This window comes from Notamacropus eugenii, chromosome 5 (genome assembly GCF_028372415.1).
Source record: "Notamacropus eugenii isolate mMacEug1 chromosome 5, mMacEug1.pri_v2, whole genome shotgun sequence".
Taxonomy (NCBI): Eukaryota; Metazoa; Chordata; class Mammalia; order Diprotodontia; family Macropodidae; genus Notamacropus; species Notamacropus eugenii.
Genome location: NC_092876.1, coordinates 105,013,964 through 105,036,600, shown reverse-complemented (window position 1 = coordinate 105,036,600; position 22,637 = coordinate 105,013,964). Strand labels below are relative to the sequence as shown.

General features: G+C 38.8%; 1 protein-coding gene across 5 annotated transcripts in view; it reads left to right on the top strand.

The window, feature by feature from the left end:
* RNASEH2B (ribonuclease H2 subunit B) overlaps positions 1-19,960 on the top strand; it is a 90,126-nt gene extending 70,166 nt beyond the window's left edge. For 2 of the 5 annotated variants that reach the window (XM_072610494.1, XM_072610496.1), the window contains 2 exons: positions 7,316-7,396; positions 9,582-9,810. In XM_072610494.1, the coding sequence (XP_072466595.1) occupies positions 7,316-7,396; positions 9,582-9,692 (192 nt within the window). In that variant the 3' untranslated portion in view covers positions 9,693-9,810. Of the gene's footprint in view, positions 1-7,315; positions 7,397-9,581; positions 9,811-17,885 lie in introns of those variants that run through there. The other 3 variants (XM_072610497.1, XM_072610495.1, XM_072610498.1) reach the window with 3 other exon arrangements.
* The last annotated feature ends 2,677 nt before the right edge of the window (positions 19,961-22,637 follow it).

The window sequence follows — 22,637 nt, the reverse complement described above, 5'->3', positions numbered from 1 at the left end:
GAATCTATTTTCCAGGTCACTTGTTTTTCCAATGAGTTGTTTTACCTTATCTTCTATTTTTTCAAATTTTTGGTTTTGTTTACTAATTTCTTGGTTTAACTCATAGTCATTCATTTCCCTGGACTCAGTTCTCTCTTTCAATGAATTATTTTGTTCAGTGACCTTTTGAACCTTTTCTTCCATTTGGCTAATTCTGCTTTTTAAAACCTCCTTCTCCTCATTGGCTTTTTGGACCTCTTTTTCCAATTGAGTTAGCCTCTTTTTAAAGCTGTTATTTTCCTCAGCATTTTTTTGGTTTTCCTTTAGTAAGCTGCTAACTTGTTTCTATTGCCTGAGCCCATTTTAAGTTCCCTTTGGAGGCAGAGGCCTTGACTTCCTCTGACAGTATGCCTTGTTCTTCCTCATCAGAAAGGATGGGGGGAGACACCTGTTCCCCAAGAAAGTAACCTTGTATGGTCTTATTTTTTTTTCCCTTTTCTGGGCATTTTCCCAGCCAGTTACTTGACTTCTGAGTTTCCTCTCCACAACCACCTCGCCTTCAGTTCCACCCAGCCAGCACTTGGGGTCTGAGATTCAAATGCTGCTCCCAAGCCTTAGGGGCTTTTGGCAGGGGCAGGGCTGCTATTCAGTGTGAGATTAAGTTCAGCTGCTCAGGTTGGGGCAGGGCCGCCACACAGGGCTTAGTTCCCTCCGGGGGTTTATGTGGACACCTTCAATCATGGATGCAGGCCACTGCCTTCTTTGGGAGCCCCTGTCCACTGTTGCCTCCACTGCTGCCTCCCAAGGGGTCCTGAGTTATGGGGACACCCCGCTCCCCTCTCGGCCAGCCATAAAGACCCTCTCACTAACTTTTGGCGCCTGTGAGTTGAGGGACCTATGCTGCCACTGGAGATTCTGTCTCTGAAGCCTGCTCTGATCTGCTCCTCTTGGTGCCACAAGGCCAAGGCAGGGCTGGGCTCTGCTCCTTGTCTGGTGTGTGTTAGACCTTTCCCGCCGGTTTTTCAGGTCTCTCTGGAACAGAAATCTCCTCCACTCTGTTGTTCTGTGGCTTCTGCTGCTCTAGAATTTGTTGAGAGTTTTTCTTTACAGGTATTTTATGGGCTGTGGGGTAGGAGCTAAGCATCTGTGTATCTTTCTACTCCGCCATCTTGGCTCCTCCCTACATTTATTATTTTCAAATTATCTCTTCAGGTTCTCATTTCCAAACTTTACCTCTATATCATAATTTTACTTTTTGAAATTTCCATTTTATGCCTTCTGAGATTCCATCTTCCCAGACTGAAGATCGCTAAATTGTTTATTTGTTTGTCCTTATCAGTTTTCATGTTGATCATTTTAGCTCTCCGGGCTTTCTCTAATTTTTCCAATTCCATTATGTCTTTCTTATGATTTGGCCATCAGAGCTGAAAGGCTGTGGGACACACTGTTGTTTCATTCAAAGATGGGGAAGTGTTTTCTTCTTATCTCTAATACTACACTTAATGATGCTTCCCTCACCATGTCAGCCTTTGGGTCCACTGCACGTTGGGTTGAACTGTCTCATTGATAAATACGCTATAATGACTTTTAATAGTAAACCACAAGTAAAGACCTATAAACCTATATTTCTCTCAGTATAGAAGCTTAGGACCATATGCAGATCTTTTGCAAGTCATTTACAAAAATGTTAAATAAAGGTGATTTTGGCACAAGTCCTGATGGACCCTACTGTGTACAGTGCTTCTTCCAGAGAAGGTCCTTTTTAACCATGCCCTTTATGTCTTCTTTCTGAATAATTTGTCCCTTTCTCTGATCATAACCTCCTTTCCCTCCATTTCTCCTTTTGCCTCATTCCTCCTAAATGTGGTTTTCATCCTTACAACAGCTTTTCTTCATCTTCTCCCAATCCGTCGTACCTGTTAGGACCTCATCCTGCCTCACCTTGAAATCTGGATGCTGTAGTTAACCATGTGTCCTGTCCTCTGTCCATAAGTACCTTTCTCCCTTGTCTTAATCTCTGCTAATCTCACATCAGACCCTAACCTTGTATTGCCCTCTCTCTCACTCTGCATTCCAGCCAAAATGACCCATTTGTTCTAAGAACATGGCATTCCATCTCCCACTTTTACAGAGACTGTCCATCAGTCTGGTACCTAGAATACACACCCTCTTCATCTTTTCCTTTTAGAATAGAATATTCCTTCAGAGCTTAGCTGAAATTCCACTTCCTAATTAAAGGCTTTTCTGATCTCCCTGCTTTGTTCTCTTTCTCTTACTTTTCTGTTTATATAATATTCTCTAATTGAATACAAACTCCTGGAAGGCAAGAACTGCTGATCATTTTATTTCTTTTTAATCTTCAGCACTTAGCACAATGTCTTGCTTATAATAGGGCCTTAATAGATGTTTGCTAAGTCAGCATTCTGTCCACCATCATAAAAAAAAAAAAAAATTTCTCATTCCCATGGTGACTGTTTTTTGAAACTAAAAATCTAAATATATGTACCAGTTGTGGTGTGTTTAACATATGCACAAACTACACTAACTTGCATCAAGAATAGTTAGAAGGCAGACCTATCTAAGGAGCTCCCAATGTTTGTTTTTCTTTATTACAAATAATTACAGTAGTATTTATATGATGTTGATCCCCCAAATCCAACTAAATAAGTCACTCATCGTCTCATGAAGAGTTTCATGTGCAAAGCAAATAGTTTTCATTTTGGAACCTCTCCATTCAATTTTGCTATGAGATAAACCCATTAAAAAGAAGCTGTGGTATAAGCAGTTGTGATACCTCCTAGATTTAAAATGTTTTAGCACCTTAACAAGAAAATTACTATAAACCTGCTCACAGCCTCACAGATTTTTTAATTCAAATCTGAAGATATAGGTTTTAACCTTACTGGTAAATTATCAGATGATAGTTTTGTTTTTTTTTTCCCCTCAGAAAAGCCCCTTTTCATCATTAGTTTTCTTGACCTCAAAGCTGTCTGTAAATTTATATTTTAAAATGTACCCTCCAAAAGAACCTGATCTTTGGACTTCAAGAGGTATGCATATGTCTCCATCTTTTTTTGGACTGTCATTCAGGTGTTTTCTGACATTTGTTTACCATTGCACACCAAGAAACAAAATATATTACTGATACAATTAAAATCCTAATAATCAATGCATTATATAATATTAATAGTATATTCATATTTTACTGGGGAAAATATTAAAAAAGGATTGTTTTTAATCCCCTCTGAGTTCTACATTAAGATAACTGCTTTTTTTTCCAAAAGTTACAAAACTTTTCATAAGCATTATCTCTCAAAAAATGTTTTATACGAAAATCTGATAGATCACTGAGAGCAAATTAGAGACAATTCTAAAGTCAGCCTCCTTGTTTCTATAAGAACATGGATGCGAAGAAGAAGTCTCTTCACCATGTATCTCCATGGAGTTTATTACTTTCCGCTTTTGTTTTAGAATCCAGTTTCTAGGAACCTCTGCCTCTTACAACCTCTGTTCCCTAAGAGAAGCATCTTTTGTGTTTAGAGTGCTGCCTCTATCTGTTCAGGTTCATATTCCAACTGCAACTCTACCACAAAGGTTGCAGTTGCCTAAACTGTCCACACCTTCATTTCCCTATTTATAATATGAGGTTACTAATACCTGTCCTAGCCACCTCATAAGGTTGTTCTGATGTGAATAAAGTGGAGCACTTGACAACAGTAAATTTAAACCTATAATTATGACCAAGCTTGACTAAAGAAAAGAGGAGGGAACAAACAAACCCCATGCAACCAAGATTAAGAGGGAAGCAGACAACTGGGAAAGAATTTTTATAACTAGTGTCTGTGATAAAGACCTCCTTTCTAAAATATGTAGAGAACTGAGTCAAATGTACAAGAATACAAGTCATTCCCCAATTGATAAATAGTCAAAGGATATGAACAGGCAATTTTCAGAGGAAGAAATTAAAACTATCTGTAGCCATATGAAAAATGCTCTAAGTCACTATTGATTAGAGAAATGCAAATCAAAACAACTCTGAGGTACCACATCACACCTACTGTGGAGTAAAGGGAAGAATATAGTTGAAAGTGAATATGATATAAAAATAAAAGGTAACATTTTTTAAAAAGCAGGTTTAAAAATCAAGTTATATGAGAGACTTTTAGGTATATTATTAGTATCCATAAGGGTTACCGAGGGGCAGATAGGTGACGCAGTGGTTCGAGTGCTGGGCCTGGAATTAGACTCGTCTTCCTGAATTCAAATCTGGCCTCAGACACTTACTAACTGGGTGACCCTGAGCAAGTCACTTTACCCTTTTTTCCTAAATGAGCTGGAAAAGGAAATAGCAAACCACTCCAATTATCTCTGCTGAGAAAACCTCAAATAAGGTCACAAAGAGTTGGACACAACTGAAAAACAACACAACAACAACAAAGGGGTACTGTTGGGGGCTGAGCCAAGTTGACAAAGTAGAAAGACGCACCTACTCTAGCTTTCCCCCCATAGCCCATAAAATACCTGTAAAAAATGACCCTAAACAAATCCTAGAGCAAAAGAAGCCACAAAATGACAGAGAGAAAGAGATTTCCAGCCCAAGACATCCTGGAAGGCAGACAGGAATCACACCAGGCTCTGAGCGGAGTGCAGCCCTCAGAGCGCAGCCCTTGGCTGTATGGTGCAAGCAGGCTTCCCTCAGGGGCAGAATCCCTGGCAGCAGCTGTGGTTCCCAGATTACTCAACTCACAAATGCCAAAGACAGCTTCAAAGATCCTGGGCAGAAAAGCTTGCAATATCTCCCAGACCAGAGCACAGGCCAGGGAGAGGAGTAAACTCCTTTCCCTTGATTGTGCCACGTTGGAGGAACTGAGAACTTAGAGGTCCCCAGAGTATACCCTACTCTTGACAAAGAACTCTAAAGTCAAGTAACCAGCTGGGAAGATGCCCAAAAAAGGGGAAAAAATAAGACCATAGAAGGCTACTTTCTTGGTGAACAGGTATTTTCTTCCATCCTTTTGAATGAGGAAGAACAATGCTTACCATCACAGGAAGACCTAAAAGTCAAGGCTTCTGCATCCAAAATCTCCAAAATAAATATGCAATGGTCTCAGGCCATAGAAGAGCTCAAAAAGGATTTTGAAAATCAAATAAGAGAGGTGGAGGAAAAATTGGGAAGAGAAATGAGAGTGATGCAAGAAAATCATGAAAAACAAGTCAACTGATTGCTAAAGGAGACCCAAAGAAATGCTGAAGAAAATAACACCTTTAAAAATAGGCTAACTCAATTGGCAAAAGAGGTCCAAAAAGCCAGTGAGCAGAAGAATGCTTTAAAAAGCAGGATTAGCCAAATGGAAAAGGAGGTTCAAAAGAAAAGTTCTTTAAAAATTAGAATGGAGGAGATGAAAGCTAATAACTTTATGAGAAACCAAGAAATTACAAAACAAAACCAAAAGAATGAAAAAATAGAAGACAATGTGAAATATCTCATTGGAAAAACAACTGACCTGGAAAATAGACCCAGGAGAGACAATTTAAAAATTATGGGACTTCCTAAAATCCATGATCAAAAGAAGAGCCTAGACATCATCTTTCATGAAATTCTCAAGGAAAACTGCCCTGATATTCTAGAACCAGAGGGTAAAATAAATATTGAAAGAATCTACCGATGACCTCCTGAAAGAGATATGAAAAGAAGAAACTCCCAGGAATATTGTAGCTAAATTCCATAGTTCCCAGGTCAAGGAGAAAATATTGTAAGCAGCTAGAAAGAAACAATTTGAGTATTGTGGAAATACAGTCTGGAAGACACAAGATCTAGCAGCTTCTACATTAAGAGTTTGAAGGCCTTGGAATATGATATTCCAGAAGTCAAAGGAACTAGGAATGAAACCAAGAATCACCTGCCCAGCAAAACTGAGTATGATACTTCAGGGGAAAAACTGGTCATCCAATGAAAGAGAGGACTTTCAAGCATTCTTGATGAAAAGACCAGAACTGAGCAGAAAAATCTGACTTTCAAACACAAGAATCAAGAGAAGCATGAAAAAGTAAAGAGGAAAGAGAAATCATAAGGAACTTACTAAAGTTGAACTGTTTACATTCCTACATGGAAAGATAATATTTAATTCTTGAAACTTTTCTCAGTGTTTGGGTAGTTGGAGGGATTATACACACACACACACACACACACACACACACACACGGTATTGAATAGGAAGAGATGATATCTAAAAAAATAAAACTAAGGGGGTGAGAGAGGAATATATTGGGAAGAGAAAGGGAGAAATGGAATGGGGTAAATTATCTCATAAAAGAGGCAAGGAAAAGCTTTTTGTGATGAAGGGGAAAAGGGGGCAGGTAAGAGAGAAAAAATGAAACTTACTCTCATCACATTTGGCTCAAGGAGGGAATAACATGCACACTCAATTTGCTATGAAAATCTATTTTATACTACTAGAAAATAGGGGAGAAGGGGATAAGTGGGGTAGGGGGATGATAGAAGAGAGGGCAAATGGGAGGAGGGAGTAATTAGAAGTAAACACTTGGGGAGGGACGAGGTCAAAAGAGAGAATAGAATAAATGAGGGGCAAGATAGGATGGAGGGAAATATAGTTAGTCTTACACAACATGACTATTATGGAAATCTTTTGCAAAACTACACATATATAACCTATATTGAATTACTTGCCTTCTCAGTGGAGATGAGTGGGGAGGGAGGAAGGGAGAGAAGTTAGAATTGAAAGTTTTAGGAGCGAATGTTGAAAATTGTTTGCATGCAAATGGGAAATAAGAAATACAGGTAATGGGGTATAGAAATCTATCTTGCCCTACAAGAAAAAAGAAAAGATGGGGATAAAGAAAGGGAGGGGTATGATAGAAAGGAGGGCAGAGAGCAAGAGGTAATCATAATGCACAGTGTTTTGGGGTGGGGGAAGGGGAGAGATGGGGAGAATATTTGGAACTCAAAATTTTGTGGAAATGAATGTTGAAAACTAAAAATAAACATTAAAAAAAACAAAGGGGTGCTGTTATCAGGCACTGTCATCAAAGACTAGGCATATGCCACACTCATGGAAATATGAGTATCATTTTTAGCGTGGCATTTACTTTTGCAGCACATGGTGATTGATATGCCGTGATATTCTTGAGGTCAGCAGTCAGTTAGAGAACTTTGGAGAGTAGGTGTTGTATCTTTGATGTCTGTAGCCTAACCCAGGAGTTGATACTTGGATGGTAAGTGTGGTTGGGCCACCTGGGCAGAGGGACTCGAGTTTGACAACAGTTGACCATGTGCCATGGTACCATTTGACACAGCTTTATCATTCTGACATTGCAGAAAAGGAAGGCGTCAGAGGGGCCTGTAGAGGCAGAGGAAGACTACACTAAGTTTAACAGTGTAGGTCTGAAGACTAAAAAGGTATGTGTGCCCAGTGCTCTGTTGTGACTCAGGACATGCTAGTTTTCTAGTGAATGTTGATCTCCATGTCATTCTATATCTGGCCACAGAAATCAAGTCATTTGTCCATAAACTCCTTGTGGTACAGAGGAGAGGACCCTCAGTTTGCAAAGGTTGTACCAATGGAGTATAAGCCCCAACAGGTGCTACTGAGCCAGAAAGACTGTGAGTACAGGCCCAGTACTAGCTCTGCCTGTTGTCCCAGGATCAGCTTAACTACATTCTGAGAAGCTTGGCCGCCAGGAGCCATTTATTTGGTCATAGCAGTTTGTTCAGCTCATGCATATTGAGGCGCAGAGGAGTTTTCAACCTGCTTTGGTAGAGGGAGAACCCTCGCCACTGACATCAGAGGCCCCTGAACTATTGAAGTGTCAGGCATCAGCAAACAGCCTATTCTTGAGATTCAAAGAAGACTATAGACAATGCTACCTCACCCTTTTTTTTTTATTCATTGACTTATTGCTGTAGAACAGTGGTATCAGATTAGAAAACCAGAAATTAACATTATTTATGTTGTATTTTAGGGCAACTAAGGTGGCACAGTAGACTGAGCACCAGCCTTGGAGTCAGGAAGACTCACCTTCCTGAGGTCAAATCTGGTCTCAGTCTCTTACTAGCCATGTGACCCTGGGCAAGTCACTTAATCCTGTTTGCCTCATTTTCCTTGACTGTAAAATTAGCTGGAGAAGGAAATGGCAAACCACTGCAGTATCTCTGCCAAGAAAACCCCAAATGGAGTCACAGAGTTGGACGCAACTGAAAAAAATGACTGAACAGCCACAAAATTGAATTTTTACACATTTTCCACTTATATTTTAATCTGGTTCCTCTATACTCCCTAGGTTTGATACGTCATTCTTGAAGAGAATTCAGAGGTCATTTTGTCCATACATTCCTTACCTCTAAGAATCATTACACACAATATGTTTATTTTGAAGACCCTCAGCTAAAAGGCAATCTTCAACTCCTTATGGTTGTTTGTCTTCCTCTGACTCCAATTGTTTTCATTTTGTAAAGCACATGACATTTAGTCACAGGAGACAAATTGAGCATTAGTATAAGTTTTATGATTACTTAAGATATTCAGAGGCTCTGTGCTGGGAAAAACTAGTACCCCCTTCTTTACACCTCCTCTCCTACCCTGGAGCAGCAGGAGCAAGAAAGCCGGGGAGGACAGTCTGCCAGTGAAGTGTTTGAAGCAGATCAAAATGGCTTGTTTTTCACTGTCCTTTTTGGTTGTTATTGTTTGTTTTGTTTATAAAGGACAAAACAGAAAGGAAGCTTTAGAGATCATATATTATACTTTATTACATAATCTCTTAAAAATGCTTTGATGGCTATTTTAATTCTTACACTTCTCAGTCATATGGACTGTCTTTCTCTCTGGTGCCTCAGCATTCTTTTCCCTCTAGGTTGAAAGCAAAGTATTGAAATAAACAGTTGGCTGCTATTTGCTTTCTGTTGGTTCTGCCTGTAACACATAGCAAAAAACAAGGAGCAGGAAAATACAGCAACTTAAATTTCACAATTGTTAGAAAATACAGTTCACAAAGCACTTCTTTGACAGCTCCCCACCCCCTGACAAAAAATTTAGGGGAACCATCGTTTTATTCCCATGATGCTCTGCAAATACTGGTCATCTTTTGAATATTATTACCTCCTTTTTAGTTTCTCATAGAGATTAAGAATAAAATCAAACAGTAAATGAGTGTGAATTATTCATCATCTTAAGACAAGGCAGTAATTCAGCCCACTGACAGCACAGAGTGTTGGATCACTGGGAGATTGGGCTGCTGCATGTGTCAGTTCTATTGTCTGCATCACTGCCCTTAACATACCCTTAAGAATGATTCTCCCAAAGTAAGCCATTGGCTGCAATCTTCCCTTCTAACAGAAGGAGACGGTTTTGCCTTCTGGCTCTTTTTAGAATGTTCTGTGCTTCTTAGGTCTGAGTTCTGAATAGAATTCAAAACTAGTTTTTTGTTGAGTAATCACCCCCTTAAGAAGCATGTAGCCATGAAGGCTATAATTCCCAGTAATAGACACTGAGATGTGTGTATCATGCTGTAGTTCTGCACATAGGATTTCCAAAGGGTGACCACCACACAGCTTTACTGACCCAACTTCTCCCTCTCATTTTTATTAGCAGACAAATAGCAAGATGACAGCAACTCAGAAGGCTCTAGCTAAAGTTGACAAGAGTGGAATGAGAAGTATTTCTACCTTTTTTGGCACAAAAACTAAAGCAGGAAAATAAGGACATTAAAGCCTTTTAAAAATCTAGACAAACTTCTTTCTGATATTTTTATATGTATGTATATCTTCTGTTCCCACCCCACCCCTTTCCAATAAAATAAAATATATCAGAAAAGATATTGAAGTGTTATTTTCGTTTTTGATTCAGCAAAATTGTGGCTGAGAGATTTCTGTGTCCTAGAGTACAAAAAAAGGTATACATTCTGTAGGCTTTTTGTTAGCAGAGGGTCATATTGAACCAAAAAAAAGGCAGGTTTTCAGGAACTCACAGCCAGTGGTTTGTATTTTATACCCCTGCCTGTTGTTTTGAGGGTTGGGCAAGGGAGGAGGGTAGGGATGGGTTGGTTGGCAAGAAGGAGAAAAGTAATCGGGCGAATAGAATTCATATACAGCCATACAATTTCTTCAATAAACACATATACTGCAAATATTTGGATGGATGGATACTTTATAGAACTTTGGTGAATTGTGAGTGTGACAATATGGTTCTCATGGTCTTCTTGAAATTAACCAAATCCCAAAGATGTTAAATTAACTAGGCATTTATGGCCTCACTGCCCCCTCTGAATGCCACATGGGGAATCTGGGGGCAGTCAAGAGAGGATGCCCCCTTCCTGGCAAGCCTTTTTCCTCCATATGTTTTTAAAGCAGGTCAATTTGTGTTTGATGAGAAGCGGAGCACAAAAAGCTCAGAAACACATGGTTGCTAGGGCTAAAAACAGAGACCACTGGTGTGATGATGTGGGAAGTGAGAATAAGACTCAGAAGAAAAATATAAGTTATAAGGTAAAGAATACAGATGAGGGAAAAATCCAGGGGCCACCAAGCTGGAGAATTGGAGCCAGAACCAGGAGTTTAGCTGGGTCTCTGCAAGGAGCAGGAGATGAATCATTAAAGTTCAAGTATTTTGTCTTCTGTCTTGCCTGCCATTCCTGTGTTCTGAGAGAGATGGATATACTTTTTATACCCTCCTCTTCCTGTCTCCTGTCCCCTGCAGTGTTGTATTTAACATGAAGACCAACAGGATAGAACTTAAAATATTTGAAGACAACTATCATTCTCCTCTTCTAATGTCAAGTCTTATCCAGGTTGAAAATCCCCAGTTCCTTCATCTGCTCCTCATATAATATGACCTCAATGACTCTCATTCTGGGTGTCTTCCTCTATTTTCCCCCATTTAGACTTATTGCTCTTACCCTTTTGCCTTCCCCCAGTGATTGTCTCCAATTTTTAGAGGCTTCTAGGTAGTAGCAGTGGCTAAAGCACAGGACCTGGAATCAAGAAGACTTAAGTTCAGATCTGTCCTTAAACACCTACTTAATTGTATGACCCTGACCCGCCTCAGTTTTCTTATCTGTAAAATGGGAATCTTGATAGTACCTGCTTCTGTGATGCTGTGCGGATAAAATGATAGATTTGTAAAGCAGTGTGCCCAGAGCTGAGAGATAGTATGTCTTGTTCATGGAACAGCAAGGAGGCTACTGTCACTGGATCAAAGAGTACATAGCTTTGGAGGGTGTAAGGTATAAGAAATCTGGGAAAGAGAGGTGGGGAGGTAGGTTATGAAGGGCTTTAAAGCCAAACAGAGGATTTTGTATTTGATCTTGGAGGTGGTGGTCAATACTATTCAGTAAACATTTATTAAGCACCAATTATGTGAGCTCTAGGGATATAAATATGAAAAAAAGAGGGAACCATAGAAGTTTATTGAGGGGAGGGGTACATGACATGATTGAATCTGCACTTCAGGAAAATCACTTTGGCAGCTAATTGAAGGATAGACTGGAGTGGGTAGAGACTTGAGGCAGATAGAGCCACCAGCAGATTATTATAATAGTTGAGGAGTGAAGTGATGAAATCCTCCATTAGAATGGTAAGAATGTCAGAGGAGAGGAGGGAGCATGTATATAAGAGATGTCACAAAGGTAAAACTGACAGGCCTTGGTAGCAGACTGAATATTGGAGTGAGAGATAGTGAGAAGTTGAGGATGACACCTAAGTTATGAGCCCGGGGGACCTGGAGAATGGTGCTCTTGACAGTAATAGGAAAGTTGGGGTAGAGGGAGGGTTTGGGGGAAAGATGAGTTCATCTTGACATGTTGAGTTTAAGACGTCCAATTCAAGATGTCTGAAAGACAATTGGAGGCTCCAGAGTGGAGGTCAGCAGAGAGATTAGCATTGCATAAGTAGATCTGAGAATCATCAGCATGGATGATAATTAAATCCCAGGAGCTGATGAAATCACCATATGATGAGAGCACCAATTCACCTATCCCTGGGACATTCCATTAGAAATTCCTCCTAAGCTGACATGAAACTATGGATGACTACTCTTCGAGACTTTTCATTCAGTCCTTCCAGTGGCAGTATTATTGGACCCATATCACTTCATTTTTTCCCTCATAAGAATTAGTGTGAGGTATTTTACTGAATGCTAATCTATTATCAAAGTGAACTATCTACACCATTTATCTGATCTACCAGCTTAGTAAATCTATCAGAAAAGACCTGGCATGACTTTTGTTGAATACTTGCTGGGTTCTTTGGGATTGTTGCTTCCCTTCAGCTACCTCTTTAATAGTAGTCTTGAATTTTGCCAGTAAAAGTCCAACCATTGTAGATGCCATATCTTCCTTTTTAAAAAAAAAATTGGGACATGTATCTATTTCTGGTCATTAGTAATTCTCCTGTTCTTTATGATGATAGCTTGGCAGTCATGTCTACCATTTTTTTTCAGCACTCAGTTGTGTCTTTCATCTTGACCTAGTATGATTTTGAATGCATCAAAGGCATGTCTCCTTATTTTAGGTAGCAGCTCCCTGTAAACCACATAGGTTTTGCACTTTCAAACTAAAAAGATGGAAGGAAAATAAGAATTGATCATTTCTGCCTTCTTTTGTTAGTTACCACTTCCCCATGTGTCCCAAGCATCCTTCCTTTTCCTCTTTTGATCCTTCTTTTTCCTGATAGAGCTTTTTTTTTTTTTTTTTTTTGCCTTTACTTTTCTCCTAAATCTCACCCATTTGAATCTTTGGTTCTCCCAATATTGTTCTTATAGTACTAGACATCTTTTTGCATTTATACTCAATTACTTGCTCCTGTTTATGTCTTCTGTAATTCAGGTTGGCGGGTAAATTCTTAGTTCATTAACATTGGTCTCTGGAGACAGTTCTCATTTATCCTCCTTACTGAAATTATTCCTCTGTGAAGATAGAACAGGGATAAGGAAAAGACCTGCCATTTCTTTGGGATGGGGAGCTTCTGGATCAAGATACTCCCTCTGCCAAAGCCAGTCATTAGCTTCCAGAATTAGACAGTGGCTAGGATACTGCAAAAGTACATGTCAATTGTGTAGGATCACAGACCAGTAGTCCAAATCTGGCCTCAGATTCTTCCCAGCTGTGTGACCCTGGGCAAATCACTTAACTTCCATTTGCCTCAGTTTCCTCACTTGTAATAGCACCTTACTCCCAAAGTGGTTGTGAGGATCAAATGAGATAATAATTGTAAATTGTTTAGCATAGTGCCTGGCACACAGTAAGTGCTATATAAATGTTAGTTATTATTTCTCAGAGGCAAAATTGAGTTCAGGTCTTTCCGATCCCAAGGCCAGCAATTTCTCTTGTCAGGGTTTTTTTAACTTCTTTATGTATCCTGAACCCCTTTAGCACTCTGGGGGAACATATTACTCTAAAAATAATATTTTTGAATAATTAAAGAAAATGTGAAATTTTAGAGGTTAGTAAAAATTTATATATGTGTGTGTGCATCCTGGACCCCTCTAGCAGCCTGAGGAAGCCTAGCATTCTCAGAATAATATTTTTAAGTAATTAAGGAAGTGTGAAATTTTAGTTAAAAGGTAGTAAATATACATATATATAATATACATATATGCCATACACATCCTATATATACACATACATACATACATACATACATACATACATACATACATACATACTTCCCCCACCCCTGAAATCTCTCCATGGACTATAGGTTAAGATCTCATGCAATATAAACCACACTGCATTGAGGAACATATTAGGTAGAAATTAGTGTCAGCAAGAAATAGACAACCCATCATCTGTAGCTACTTGGCTGCTCCCTCCCAACCATAGTTCTCCACTGGCTCAAGTTCCAAACTGCATCCCCCCAGTTCTGAAATTCCTATAGCTCTCTCTATTACACTAATTTCCTCACTCTCTTTCCTTCCGTTACTTTATTCTTTGTCCTCTTTAGATCAGCACAACAGCAACATTGCTGGATAGTAGAAATAACTGTTCCTAGAAATAACTATGCTGCTGTATATATATAGAGAGAGAGCATATAGATAAATCTGTTATAGATTTATAAGTTTATATATAATATATAATTATAGATACATTTATGATATAAATTTATATATAACATAAGTATAAATACAATGTGTGTGTATACATATATATGTATGTATAAATGTAAAAAAAAATTCAGGACAACCCATGTGGGGAAAGAGTTATAGGCTTCACTGATTTCTGGGTTACAAAAGTGACCGCTCATCTGTCCTAATTTTCTACCCACACACTCTAGTCATTTCTTTACTACCAGCAGTAAGTTCTAAGAGAGCCAAACACTGGCACTAGCCTCTTCCCAGTAAGTGTTGTGTCAGTATCTAAGACAGACGTCAGCCTCTGTCCCAAGGCAGCCTGGTTGTTGGTAACTTGGGTCTGTTCTCATTCCTTCTGGGTTCTTCCACTTCAATTCCCACAGACCTCTCAACTGCCTAGATTTTTGACCATCTGCATTATTTTCTCCCTTTTATCTAGGATTTGTGCCCTACTTTATGCCTGCTTTGACTTCTGGCCCAGGCTGTTCCTCTGGCTTTCCTGGCCCTAACTTTCTACCCTTCGGAGTATTGGGATCCCCTTTGAATTTGGAAACAGATATAGGGCTACAATATAGAAAGACAGGACAGTACAATGGAAAGAACACTGGATTTGGAGTCAGAAGTCCTGGTTTCCAATCTTAGATTTAACAATTAATGATTGTTTGACCTTGGCCAGTCTCCTAAGGTCTCAAGGCCGTAAATTCTTTATCTGTAAAATAAAGGATTTGAACTAGTTTAAGATCTTGAGAATCAATGTGGTAGAAGAGCGCTGAATTTAAAGTTATAAGATCATAGATTTAAAGTTGGAAGGAATCTCAGAAGTCATCTACAGATGAGGAAATTGAGGCCCAGAGAAGTTAAACAACTTGCCCTAAGTAAGTTGCAATGCTAGAATTTTAGCCTAGGTCCTTTGACACCAAAACCTGAATTATTTCCACTCATTCTTATGCCTGAAACACACACACACACACACACACATACACACACACACACACACACACACACACACACACACACACTCTTCCCTCCTTCCCCCCCCCCCCCCATCTGTTCAACTATCATCTCTATGTAGATGACTCTCGGGATCTGATCTCTATCTTTTCTGACCTCTAGTCCCACATCTCCAGTTGCCTATTGAGCTTCCCCACCTGGATGACCCATAGGCATCAGGCCCAACAATCCAAAACAATTCTTGTTATTTTTCTTCTTAAAACTATCTTTCCTTTTTGTGCTCAGAGTCCTACCATCCTTCTAGTCATCTTTGGAGTCATCTTTAACTCTTCCCTTGATCTCCATCCATTGGTTGCTGATTCTACCTCTACAAAATTACTTCCATTCATCCCCCTCTCTTCACAAATCACCAAAAACCTTATTTAGTTCAGGACCTTATCACCTCTCACCAAAACTACCACAACTACCTCCTAATTGGACTCCCAACTTCCAGCTTCTCTTTCTCCAATCCATCATCCACATAGCTGCCTAAATAATCTTCCTGAAGCACAAATATGGTTATGACATTCCGTTGATCAAGAAATTTTAATGACTTCCAGTTGTCTCTCGGGAAAAACACAAATTCCTCATCTGAACATTTAAGGCCTTTCACAGTATGGCATCAGCCTACCTTTCCTGGGTTAATGTGTATTATCACCCATATGTTGTTGCCTCCATGTCTTCTCACAGACTGTTCCCCATGTCTCTAATGGCCTCCCTCCACACTCTTGCCTTTGAGAATCTCTAATTCCCTTCAAGGTTCAACTAGTGTTCTGTCTGCTGTGGAAAGCCTTTTCTCATCCCCTTTGCTATTAACACTCAAGCATCCATACTCATATCTGTCTGTGTGTTTTGCTTCCTAATCAATTCCATATAGTTCTGTGTTTTTATGCAGGTGGGTAGAGAGTACCTTCTTCCTTTATTCTACTAGTATAAGTTACTGGGGTCTTAGAAACAGATCAGTTTCAAACTCTTTTTGCATTAAGAATTATTATTCTGGCTTCCCTCATCAATGTTTTCATCTTTTAAAATCTGAATTACTTTTTTTTTTCTAGACCTATAGAACTCCCTACAAGGAAACACGCCGAATTATAACTTAACAGTGTTACAGAGCTGCCTGAGGCATTGGGAGGTCACAGTCACAGAGTACAGGCAAGATTCTTGGCTGAGAATGGGGATTGGGGAGCCATAGGAGGTTTGAGGAGGGATGAAAAGATTTGGAAGAGCCACTGTGGAGAGTGGGATAGTGAGTTGATAAGGGAGGTATAGTAGGATTGCCTAGCAACAGTGAGGGCCCATTTGAAGTTGCATCACTTAAATTTGTAGTAGACCCATTCAGAACAGTTAGATGATTTTTCCTACCTTCATTTAGCAATGTATGTGTAGGAGTGAATGATCCAAGAGGGAGAGTGGGAATATTCCAAGGCTGATGCTTGCCTTGAAATATTCATAATAATCATAATTGGTCTTATGATAAGGGCACTAAGAATTCAAGAGAATAGGACAGTGTGGAATTGAATTGGTTCACCAAGGAGTCTAGATGGGGAGATGAAGAAAGAGTAGCTAGTGCAAGGGAGATGGCCTGGGAGAGAATTGAGGAGTCAAGGGATTGGAGGTCTTGGATTAAGAGTAGGGTTTTGTAAGGGAAGACAGAGAGAGAGATGAAAGAGAGAGAGATGAAAAACCAATAGATTATGGTTGGATAAGATGATTTTAGAACTGTTAAATCTGGAGGTGGTACGTTTGTGGATAATGGTAAAATCAAAGGTATCAACATCTTTGTGTGTGGTGAAGATGGGGTGGATGAGTAGCTAGTGGGAAGTGAATAGGTTGAGGAATTGAGTGGTTAGGGTATTTGAGAGAGAATCAATATGTATGTTGAAGTAGCCTAGTATAAAGGCAGGAGTTGGAAGGAGAGAAAATTGGGAGCTGTGTGTCAAACTCATGAGGAAGAGAGTAACCTGGAGGTGTGTAGACAACAGCTACCAGGATTTTGAATGGGTGGTAGATAGCAAATGAGATAATATTTGTAAAATGCTTTGCATAGTGCCTGGCATGTAGTAGGCACTTAATGTTTCCTTCCTTCCTTCCTTCCTTCCTTCCTTCCTTCCTTCCTTCCTTCCTTCCTTCCTTCCTTCCTTCCGAGTAACTCTTCAATACTCTGGGGATTATAATATCAGGGCTTCTTAAACTTTTTCCACTTGTGACCTCTTCAGCACTTAATCTCCATATGGGGTCATGACCCACAGTTTAGAAGTGCAGAATTAATAGCAAGCAAGTATGTAAGACTTCAGAGTTTACACAGCGCTTTGTGTATGTTATTTTATTTGATCCTCACAACAGCCCTATGAAGTAGTCAAGTTAACAAGCATTTATTAAGCACCTATGTGTCCCAAGTTGCACCAGCGATTTCTGTAAAAAGAAAGGTGAGTTGGAGAGAGAGACAGAGACAGAGAGAACCTATTCTCTGTTCATGAGCTCACAGTCTAATGGAGGTAGGTGCTATTATTATACCCATTTTACAGGCGATGAAACTGAGGGTAGAAAAAGGTTAAGTGACTCACACAGAGTCATACAACAACTAAGAGTCAGAATTTGAACCCTCTGTCCACTACACCACCTGGCTGTTTACAACCAGATAGTAGGGTCACAGGTGTTGAAAATATATAGAAGCAGGAGCTTTTCTTTCAGATCTACATACAGCTGTCATCTAGGAGGGAGTAAACTCAACTGCACATCTCCAGAAGAAATGGCTTACTGAAAAGAAGTGAGGTCTTGGCTGTCAAAGGAAACTAGTCTTTTAGAAGGATGCAACTCACGTTTCCCCTTTCTCTCTAGATAACAGCACCAAGAAGACAGAGGAATAAGCTAAGGACTCAGTAGGAAGCCTGACTACGCCCTTTACTACTTCAGCCACAACTTTTTCTTCTACGTCTTCTATAAGATCAACAAATTGAGGGTGGGAAGGAGGAGAAGTGGGTTGGATATTATAAAACTAACAAACTTATCAGAGACTTCATTCTGGAATGTGATTTTATACTGTATTCCACACTTTTAATCTTTTGAGGATGTTTCTTTACAGAAGAGTCAATCCTACCACGTAACTGTTTTCCCTAAAGTTAACAGGCTTTGCTGACATGATTCTCCAGCAGAGCTTAAAAGCATTTCAGGAGTGTCAACTGCCCATTTTCCCTTCATGTGCAAACACAGCTCATCACAGAGGCACTTAGGTAGTGTAATCAAAAAAAAAAAAAGTAGAGAGGTTGGATTTCCAGCCCTTTCTTTTGTCTTCTTAAAAAACAAAACCTCCCAAACCCCACGTCGCACAGCTCATTACCTCCAAGTTCAAAATGTCAGCCTTGGGAAAAGCTCATTGTAAAATTTGGGTTGTTTAAATACCTTCCTACAATAGCCCATCTTACATTGTTTTCCCTGGAGTTACGTCAACCTCTTCGTGATATATGCCCATTTCCAAGTATGTGCAGTGAATCTCTAAGCACTTGATTCCAGCCTAAAAGCTGTGATGAACTGAGTTTCAACTTATAGTTTTAAAAAACCCAAATGCCCCAATGTCCCCTCAAACCAGAAAAATCAACCAAAAAAAATTTGACCCTTCTCTGCCCCATATCAATTTGGCTGTTTCGAATTTATAAAGATACCCAAACATGTGCATTTTATAGTCTCTAAGAGCTATAAACATGGCTTCATTTTTAAGAGATTTGTCCAGTATGTGTATTTTCATTGAGGAGGAGGGAGGTGGGGAACAGTGGGTGGAGACGGAGCCAAGGAATAATTGGCTTGGAATTTCAGTGTATTGGGAATACATCTGAAGGGGAGTGGGTATTCATGCACAAATGTCATGATGTTTTGGTTAGCAGCCACTTGACATGTAACAAGAGCAGGATGATTCTTGAAGGAACTGGGAAATGTAGGACTGGAGCTCAGAGGATCAGTTGGAGCTGGGTATACAGGTTAGGCGGGGGTGGGGAGGAGAGACATGATTGGCCTTAAGAAGAAAAGAGGAGGGACATGACAGCTGTCTTGAAGTACTTGAAGACCTCTCATGTTCAAGAGAGACTAGCCTTCTCTTTGGCGCTCTCAAAGGCAGAAACAGAAGTAGGCTGAAGCTGCCAAGAGGCAAATTTGGGTATAATATCAGGAAGAAAACTTCCTAAGAATTAGAGCTGTCCAAAAGTGAAATAAACTGCCTTAGGAGGTGATAGAATCTCTCTCTCTTTGGAGACTTTTAAGTAAAAGCTGGATCACCATGTGTTAGATAAAATGGAAATTCCTTTTAGTTATATTTTTGACAAGATGGCTATTAGGAGTCCTTCCAATTCACAACCTCTGTGACTCCAATAGGGATGCTATGGAAGCAATCTTGGCATGGGAGTGTCCCTTTTTAGGGGACACTAGCAATGTCGTTATTACTGTCTGGTCAGTTGAATGACTCTGAGAAGTCACATATGGGTTTCCACTAATTATGTATTTCTCTTCCCCCTCTGGTACTTTTTCTTTTCTTAGCTGCATTCATCCAGTTAACATCTAAGTAGAAGGTGATAAGAGAAGAGTGTGTTTAATATTTGTGGTCTATAAATGATGAATGTTTCTTCTCCCTTAAATCTCTTTTTAAAAGTTTTATAGATGTTTTGTTGTGATTTTGCAAATATTTGCAGATTATTCTCACTATGTGCCAAGTCTCTTGTAACAAAAAGTTAAGTAAAACTAATAATACAGTGACCTCAAATGAAAGTGTATGCAACATTATGTATCTCTCACCTTTCTACTTAATAAAATAATAGCAATAATAAAAATCAGTGTTCCCTCCCCCACCCCATTAAAAAAAGAAAAATAATTTTTGTAACATAAATGCATAACCAAGTAAAACTAATTCCATCGATAACTATAAACAATTATGCGTCTTTCATTTGTGTATGTGATATTTCTCTTTCTACAGCTCAAGGAAAATTTCTCATGAAGCAATTTGTAATCACTTTTATTTCCTTTATGAATTGATACCTCTAAGACTGAGGTGCGCTCGTGCACACACACACACACACACACATACACAAAGGAAGGGCAAGATCTACAAGAAAATAAATTGTTTAGAAGCAGAAGTAAAATAAGTTTTCTGAAAGCTTCAGTTGCATGAGGAGCAAAGATTAAAGAGTAAATCAATGATAAGAACAACGAATTAAAAAATAAAACTTGAGGATGGACAGAAAGGGGGGCAAATTGATGAAGATAATAAGAGATAGTAATTTTTAGGAAAAAACTATAGAAAATTTGAAAAAGCTAATAAAAAAAGTCAAAGATGGGAGAAAAAGGAAGCTTTTACCTTACTTAACTGAAAGGGGAAAAAAAGGGAGGAAGAATTAGGAAACTAGATAACAGGAAGAAAGAAAAGGGAAAATAATAAATTAAAACTCCAAAACTATGAAAAGAGTAATAAATAGAGAAGACAGGGCTTGAAGGTGAGGTGAATGGAGCCTAGTGACACAAGGTAGAATAATGTAGATACAGGTAAAAGTAATCAGAGACAAAGTACTATCTTTAAAGAGAAGGAACAACCAAATTCTAATTCATAAAAAAGAGACAAATGAAAAACTATAAATATAACTCTCATGACTTTGTGTGAGTGCATTAAACAATTGAATAAAACAACAGTGACCTCATAAGCTATTGCTTTTAAGAAACACACCTAAAAAGCAAAGACATACATGCAATAAAAATGAGGAGCCAGAACAAAATTTGTCATTTATCAGAGGAATAAAAAAAGCACAAGTTGCAATCATGTTGTCAGACCAAAATTAAACATAAAAAGAGATAAACAAGGAAACTACATTATACTGAAAGAAACCTTGAACAACAAACCAATATCAATATTAAACATATATACTCCAAATAGCTTAGCATCTAAATTCATAATGCAAAAATTAATGGATTATAAGAAGACATATACAGTAATAGTAGTAGACTTTAATTTCATTCTTCCAGTTTTAGGGAAATCTAACAGGTAGGTGCAGGAAAGGTAGATGGGTCAGTGGATAGAATGTTGAACCTGGAGTCAAGAAGACTTGAGTTCAAATCTGGCCTCAGATAATTACTAGCTGTGTGAACCTCAATAAGTTACTTAACCTCTGTTTTCCTTAATCCATTGGAGAAGGAAATGGCAAACCACAACAATATCTTTGCCAAGAAAACCATGCACAGTATTGATGTGCTATGGTTCACAGGGCTGCAAAGAGTCAGACATGACTGGTGACTGAACAATAATAACAGTACAAAATTAAACAAAACGTAAAATATAGGATTGGGCCAACTGCAGGGAAAATTAGAGCTAAAAGATTTATGGCATCTTCAAAATGGGAGTACTAAATGAATACATGTATATCTCAGCATCACCTGAAACTTTTACAAAAACTATTTATTAGGACACATGTATATTGCTAAAAGTGTAAAAATGAAGACATATGAATACATCCTTTGCAATAATGCAATGAAAATAATCAGTTCAGGGAGCACAAACAAAAATCCTAGACCCAAAAGGAGACTTAACAATAAAATCCTTAATAATGAGTGGGACAAAGTAAATCACACAACAATTTAGAATCATGTGAAAGAAAATAATAATGATGAAGCAGCATACTAAAATTTCTAGGAGCAGGGAAGGCAATTCTCAGGGGAAATTATATCCCCCAAAACTAATACCAACCAAATAAAAAAAGAGAGGATTAATCAACTGAAGATGCATTTTTAAAATTAGAAACCCAACAAATAAACAGATGCGAAATAAGCACAAAAGAGAAGAAAATTAGAGGAGACTGTGACTTTAAGTTTCACAGAAGATGTAAACTACTTTGAGTAAATATAAACTGCAAAAGAAGCTCCAACTATCCTATGGGAAAATTGCATGTGATCTTGTGTTCACGTTCTTTCATTGTTTTGTGTGTATATAATATCAAACTTGGCCTAGGGTTGGTGTATATGCATATACACAACCACGCTGACATGGGCCCTTTTCTTCAGTATTGTCTTGAAGAGCCTTTGTCCCTACAATTAACATATGAGGGCAGAACAGATCAACCCTCTTTTTATTTGGCCTTACAACTGGTGTAGCCAACAGGATAGTCTGCCCTGCCTACAAATCTTGTAACCTTGTAGATACTCATTGAAAAAGTTAATGGCTTCAGCAAAATTTCTGGCGACAAAATAAACCCACAAAAATCAACTGCATTACTATTTAATAACGACAAAATCCAAGAAATGATCATAGAAAGGGAAATCTTGTCAAAAAGAACTACAAAATGTATAAAATGTTTTTGGATCAATATACCAAAACACATGGACTGCTAGGTGGTACAACGGATAGAGTGCTGGGCCTGGAGTCAGGAAGGCTCCTCTTCTGTGTGATCTTGAACAAGTCACTTAGCTCTGTTTGCCTTAGTTCTTCATCCGTAAAATGAGGTGGAGAACATGGAAAAACATTCCAGGATCCTTGCCAAGAAAACTCCAAATGGGGTCATGAAGAGTTGTTGGAACAACTAAAAATGACTGAACAACAAAACACATAAAACATTTGTGTAGTTT